Below are 7810 nucleotides of genomic sequence, written 5' to 3'. Positions count from 1 at the left end.
TATATTATGCTTGGTTCAAGATTTAGATCTGATTTGATAAGTATGTGTTTTTGTAAACGTGGCAATTTGCGTTCAACCAATGGTAATCTTCAAACTAATAGTTCCTCTGATTATAATGTTCAATTAACAAGTGTCACACGTTTGTAAATTAGACTGTTCATTATGTTTGACGTCATCCGAAACCCACGCATGTTAAACGTTGATGCCTAGTGACACAATGGTAGTTATGTATTGTTTTAAAGAAGAAGAAAAGGTAAACATTTTTCAGAAAATATAACAAACAAACAAACGCAAGGGGTCACCAGGGATCAAAATTTGACGCAATGGTTAATCGGAGAACTATCTTATGTGTGTATCGATATCTTGAATATTGTAGTTGTGCTTTCATGAAAAGACTAGAACAAACTAGCGTTACTTTCTATTCACTGAGTTTGCCTTTTTAGACTGTTGGCACGATTATCTAACTTTATTTTATGGTTTCCAGTGGTTTATAAAGCAGTTGAGGCAAAGAGGTGGGGAGAGAGAGAGAGTTTGAGAGAGCGGGGTCAGCATCGGCGTAACAACATATGAAATAATATTTTATATATAGAAAAACAAATAGCCTGTTGTCACATTTGTTTATGTTTTCGAACTATCAACTACCTAACATGGTGAACCAAGGTGTAACGTCTTGTATTTAGAATGAGCACTTGTATTTGCTAAGAACCGGCCGATACTTAGTAATGAGTAACGCGATATATAAACACGATGTTACTACTATTCAATGAAACCACTTCATTACATTTAGTGCTAACTACTTTGGTTCTCACTAAATTGTTTTTCGATCGGGTTTAAATTTCTGTTGCAGGTTTCTATAATGTAGCAGATGTTCTGGGGTTTCACACAAAAACATTGAAAATAATTACTGCCGTGAACAGCTAAGTTTGTTAAGACCATAGACCATGTTGTTATTATTATTTATTTAAGATCTCTGACATAAAAAGTCTCGTTATAGTAGTCTAGCTCTCAATAAACGTGTTGATAGATATAAAAAAATATCGTCAGATGTTTTAGAAGTAGCACAAACCATGCTTGATCCGACAACGAAGCGCAAAAGTGTATGATATATATAGACAGCTAATGTGATATGTGTACAATACTGGACAGTAAAATTACATTGGGTATAATGTTTTTTAAACCTATAAGCCAGGTTTAGGAAAGTTGAGCAACCGGCCATAAATGATGTGTATATTAGCTTGTTAGACTTGTGTAGCTATTTTCATTCCAATTCAACAACATATATATAGTTCAGGAAACTCCTCAAAATATGTACAGTAGGTTGTTGTGCTATTTGTATTATTGTTATACTTTTTTCAATAAATATTCGTGTGTGTTTGCGACTTGTTTCGTGTTTATCCCTTTTATTATATGCCATCCAGTGGTTTAAAGAGTTTAATCACTGAAATACAATTTGATATTTTTTTCATTGTTTCGAATATGCATTTCTCTCCGTTTGTAATTAAAATAAAGAGAAAACGGTGTAAAAATAACTCCTGTTTGTTCATGTACTTGAATAACTTAATTTCGCATGTCAAAAATCAATAAAAAAGATGAACAAAATGAAAATCAAGGTTGTATTTTTTTGAATGCTATAATAACTCGAACGAAAACAGCAACATTACCATCGACCTATTTAGATGTACCAATGCAGTCCAACGACATTTCATCTAATCAAACAGCTGTTGACCGCCAATTAAGGTATGTGGACGTGAATACATTCCTGACATAGAAACAAACAGAAAACAGAAAATGACATGGCACTACTTGGAGAGATTCTTTTTTACTAAAAAATAATTCCAAAGCAGAAATCTCTGAAAAGGTAAAGCTTCGGAAACAAACAATTAACATCTGATGTCATTGAACATCTGGAAAAAAATGTACGCACCCAACACTTTAGCTGCTTTCTGTCCAAGAACCCTTGTTCATTTAATACTTTCAAACATTGCGGCATACTTATCGGAGTTATCGATATAGGGCAAATAACACCAATTCGGGAATGCTTATTCATTGTTACATGCTTATCTCTTTTCATTAGCACAAACCATTTAACAGAAGTTTGCTTATATCCTCTCAGACCATTGGCCTCTTTCCAATCTTAAAGGTTTTGAAGCTAAACGGCTTGTGTTTAAAACAACAGTGTGAATATGCTGGATCTACTTTATCTACTTTTTGCATCATATTTCGCCGAATTGTTTGTACTCTTACACCAGATATGGTCATTTTACCGAATACACAATGGTTACGTACAACCAATTTTATGTTTTTTATAAGAAACGTAACTTTTTTCTTGCGATCTTTTATGTTCAGGAAATCCATTTTGTGGTGTCTTGCCTATACTCCCGATGGTGAATGACGTCGTGAAACGAGCTCCTTCCTTCAATCTCGTGTTACTACGCTAATGGTTTATGAATGATATCATAGATTTTACTTTGTAATTTCTTTAAGAAAAACAAATGAATGAAAATTCCTAATTTGTTATTATAAATTGGTTATTTAATTTGGTGGAAGTCGTAATTCACTGGGCTAGTTGAATTCAATGCTTGCACTTTTTTGTTTGTATTATATCAAATTAAAAATGAGACGGGGGTTGCAAGTATTCCCAATTTATGTCGTAACAAAATGTGTATTTCATCACAGAACATAATAAAATAAAATAAAAATATTGCGTTTGTTGCACATGATTAAGTCATAAAACCATGTTTTCATTGCGGCAATGTTAGACTATCATTTATAACGTGTATGGGTTTCCTGATATAACACTCAATTACTTCTGGCTTTAACTTTGTACGCATGGATTTTGAGTATGACCACCTCCCCCCCCCCCCCACCCCACCCCCGTGAGTTGTTAGAGAAGAATTCGGAAATTTGAAGAGCGACCATCACCCTTATCAATTGGGGTAAAGACATAACAACCTCTTAGAATAGTGGTTATATCAAAGCGATTACACACTAAGAAGAGAAAAGTAAAGAGGGATCAGCCCAAGTAAAATGTTACACGTCACACTGATATATGTTACACCATTCAGCGATACATCACCAAGAGAGGCTTAGAGGTTATTCAGACAACCTTTTAGTTTATAATTTGCCAATATTTTTACTTTTATTTAAATTATTTATGAAAATATTTGCTCGTTCTTCGTTAGTTACATGTGTAGTTTCACTTAATACCCATGAAAACAAATTATGTCATGAGAAAAAATCACAAGTAAACTAATAAAAGAATAGAAGACATTAAATTTCAGTGTTACTTAAGCCGGCCTACACAATGCATGTCATAATGTTCATTCAATGTGAATTTCTAAAGCAGATGTTTGATGACAGATTTTAATTAAAAATCGAAGTCGAATAGAAAGCAAGTTTTCGTCAGGTTTATAAAAATAGTCAAATTATTTGTCATTTCGTAATGAAAATGCTTGTAGACTTAATTTATAAAGTGGAATTGTGAATTATGTTATGTAAGGATGGCAGCATATAAAAGAAAACAATTTATTGTGGTATTTGTTTCAAAACATAATTGTTTAATGGAATCAGCCGAAAATAAATTATTTTAATACACCTATGGAATCGTTACCAAACTGCATTCCAAATAGAATATTGGAACGCATATATACAACGCCCAAAGCATTTTTTCAAAATGTAGCAATTTTCTTTCTATGTTGATTTTAAGATGATAAGTGATAAGGTCAGCCGGGTTACTGCTGATTGCCTTGGCAGTAACAAATACACTGGTATTGTCAATTTGTCTCGAAATGGGGATTCTCTTTGAATAATCAGGACGTAAGACATATCAAAGAAGGTTTCTGCAAAGCTGATGTATTCTTTACATATCTTCTCATCCAGCTGTCCCCATGTATGGTCCTTGCTACAATTGAATGGACATACTGTGTTTTGAAGCAACATAGTGTGAAAGAGGTCTTCACTATGAAGAGAGCATCAGCTGGTCTGGCGCATTCAATGATCATGTGCTTGTAAAAAAAGTTTGTTATCAAAAATGATTTATTTAATTGTGCTGCTAGTATTGAATCGTGCCATATGTCTATCATCAAAGTTTAGGGATGGACACATAATTGCTCTACAATTCGGTGTGTTTTTAAATGGAAAAATAATATTTGTAATTTAACTACATTTTTGTTGAAGATTGAGGTAACATATCTATCCTTGATGATTCTCTTGATAATGTCCATCCTTGTTATCACTCTCTTTCCCGTATTGCAGCCTTATTGTATTATAAGCATATGTACAAACCGAGACTAAATCTTGTCATATAAACGAGGATAACTATTTCAAGATTGTTTTACCTTAAAGGCAAGATCTTCATTGAAACAGGCCACCTGGCTTTTAACTAAACAGGAAAATGAATACCAATACCGTACAAAGTCCCACCTTTTTACCAACGTATCATTATATCAATTACTATTTATAAATGATTACAAACCTCTAAAGAGGAAGTAAGTTTAAGTATTTTCAATTTATTTGACACTTTATCCAACCTGTTGATCACAATTATAGTTATCAGTCGTTGAGATGAATAGTGCATACGCATACGTGCGTTAATTAAAACCCGGATGCATATTTTATGAAGGAAAAAACTTTTCTATTTCACCTTATTCCTTTTATTTTATGCGATAACCGCCAATCAACTAAAGTAACATAAAGGTCCCATTCGTTAATGTGGACATTGTTAAGGTAAATTAAAAAAGGAATATATTACTCTTGTGCCATTATTTAAAGTCGTCCACAGATTTCTAGAAAGGAGAGTATTAAAAATGGAAGGTGATAATGTAACTATTTACGATTTGTTGAGGAAGCAACACAACTTTGCTTTGTGCGAGAGGATTAAAATGTGGTATCCCCCTTTCTTGTGCATTTTTGGGTTATGTGGAAATGTAATTTCAATAGCAGTCCTGAGAAAGGGAAATATGTCTTCTTCACACATTCTTTTAATTTCACTAGCCGTGATAGACTCCCTAGTTTGGCGTTCAGCCCGTTGAAAAGATGGATAATGCATTTGATAGAAATCGACGTAAGACAAGCAACTGAGGTTGTGTGCAAGCTGGACCTGTTTTTGACTTACTTCCTTGTACAGCTTTCACCCTGGGTCCTAGTGATGATTACAGTGGAAAGAGCGTATTCAGTGATCAAACCACATCTAGTGAGAGTCGTATTCACAAGAAGGAAGACACTCATTTCTTTAGCTATCTGTATTGTGTGCTTATCCTTAGTGAATTCTCATTTTCTTTATGGATACAAAATCATCTTCATTAAAGAAGCTGGAGATAATCAATGCCATCCAAGAAGTAAATTTTACGAAAACTTTATGTTTAACATCTTTGTGTGGATCGATTTCGCCTTTGCCTTTTCAATACCTTGTTGTGTGTTTGTTATTGGAAACTGTATTATTATGGCCAAGTTACGGCTCAGTCGCCAATTTCAAGCAACGAATTGTAACGAGGAAGGAATGCCAACTACTAATCGACGACGCAACCACGTGTCCCACTCATTGTCTCAATGGACAAAAACGACAGTTGTAATCAATGTCTTCTTCATTATGCTTGTTCTTCCATCTGTTGCGTTTGGCATTGGACAAGTTTATTGGTTCCCCGCCAAAGAGAAAACACCTGCCAAATTAGCGGATATTTATCTTATTTCTGAAATCACATTTATGCTTATGTATACCAATAATGCCATTAACTTTGTATTCTATATAATGCTTGGATCGAAATTTAGGTCTGATCTGACACATATGTGTTTCTGTAAAAATGACCATTTGCGGTCAACCGATGGCAACAATAAAACTATTTTTTCCTGTGATAATAATGCTCGAGTTGGATATTCCACACATTTGTAAATAAACATGTTCAATATGATGACATCAGATACGCACGTATGTTGAACGTTGTTGCCTAGTGACCCAATGGTAGTTTTGTATTGTTTTAAACGACGTGAAAAAGTAAGCCTTTCAGAGTAAACATTTCTCAAAAAAATAACCAATCAAACAAACGCAAGGGTGTCACCTTGCATCAACATTTAATACAATGGTTAATCGGAGAACTAGTTTTTGTGTAACTCTCGGTTAAGATATACAAACTTTCGATAAAGTAGTAGTATCAGAAATATTGTGCATCATTGACATACTTGTCTATATAGAATACCTACTTGCATGTTAAGGGCCTCTATATAATGATGCAAACATAAGTGTGCACGTACTGTAATAAGTGTACATTTAAATTACCATGAAATAAACATAAATTATATTGTGATGTGATTTTAACATTTCATTATTCATCAATGGTCTCGCAACTAACACTGCACGTTCAGTAAAGGTATTCAGAACGTTTCTCAAGGCAACTGTTTGTTCTGGAAAGTTTGTTTACTGACGACTTGTATTTGCCAAGCTCCGGTAGCCCGGTCAGCCCCGCGGTGTGGCGAATTGGCAGGCAGACTAGCAGGCTCGCATAGCCCGGAACAGCGATCTTACACTGAAAGAAATAATTATACTCTATATGCTAAACGGGAATCCATTTATTTCAAGATAATTAGGTATATCCAGAAGATCATAAAATAACATATACTATCCATCTAGGTACAATATCAAAGCACTTCCTTATGACTGATAGAGCTTGAAAGTTTGTTAACTTGTTTGTCAAACTACATTTGCTTTTCATGCATTTATTTAAAACTGTATTCGAAACTACCTTCATTGCGTTTTCATTTAAATGTAAACCCTAATAGTAAATTCTGCACAATATGAATCACACCGTAATTAAAAATCGAAACTGGTAAAGACAGTTACATTCTGTGAGGATTTTGGTGAAAAAACGCAGATGACTTTCTATCCGCCTTGATACTTTGTGATTAGGTTGAAAGAAACTCTTGTTAACATTGTTCTTAAGTGTAACATTTTTGGTAATCGCCTGACAGACAACACACCATGATATGTCAACAATGCAGAAACAATTGACTGATGAATTTGTCTAATTTTCTTTATTACATGGATATCCATTCTGACAGGTGGTGTCAGTCATTAACTTAATATGTAGAACGTCCATTTTCTGAAGATCATTTCGTAGAAAAAAACATCAAGGAATACTATGATGATTAGATTTCCAGCTAGATTTCCAGCTTATTGTTATAGATTGAGCTAATCCATCGATATACTGTCATGTAGATTATTTCATAGCCTTATTTTGGAGTGACGAAAGTCTACGATCATTTTGAAAACAAAGCTTTTTGCAGGAACGTGCTAATAGTGTATTGCATATTTATAAGAACAGAGTAAATAGTAGGAATGTAATGGAAATGGAAAGCGAAGCACAATCATTTTAGAGAAATTAACGATGAATGAATATAAAAAACATGCCTGAATTCATACTCCAAACGTCAACAAAATGTTGTGATTAGCAAGAAAGAGCTAAAGCCTTTTTACATTTAGGTGCTTTCTCTTCATTCATTCTCTCTCAAAGTGAATCCATTCTAGTTTAAACTAAAACATATCAGAGTCTAATTGCTATCACCACACTGATATCAAACGGAGCAAGCTAGGTGGTTGAACCACGGATATTCTGTATCAGGACTTGAACTACTACTAAATATTCGAACATAGCACATATATGGTGAGGTGTAAGGTGGTGCAAATGGATTCCATGATAGATAATTTAAGTTGATACTGACCGTAACTATGAAGTCATAGTACGCACCAAGTAGCCCCGAATAATTAAAATTATAAACGAACGCTTCAGCGGTATTTGAGACGTAACTGTTTGGTACAATG

The 7810-nt window shown here is 34.1% G+C and overlaps 1 protein-coding gene across 1 annotated transcript; it reads left to right on the top strand.

Moving 5' to 3' along the window:
* Nucleotides 1–4580: 4580 nt before the first annotated feature.
* LOC128226035 (probable G-protein coupled receptor 139) lies at nt 4581–6140 on the top strand. The gene has a single exon (XM_052935934.1). The coding sequence runs from the start codon at nt 4916–4918 to the stop codon at nt 5885–5887; it is 972 nt and encodes a 323-aa protein (XP_052791894.1). The 5' UTR covers nt 4581–4915; the 3' UTR covers nt 5888–6140.
* Nucleotides 6141–7810: the final 1670 nt, after the last annotated feature.

This window comes from Mya arenaria, chromosome 3 (assembly GCF_026914265.1).
Source record: "Mya arenaria isolate MELC-2E11 chromosome 3, ASM2691426v1".
Lineage (NCBI taxonomy): Eukaryota > Metazoa > Mollusca > Bivalvia > Myida > Myidae > Mya > Mya arenaria.
The sequence above is the reverse complement of the archived record's forward strand: the minus strand, read 5'-3'. Positions and strand labels throughout refer to the sequence as shown.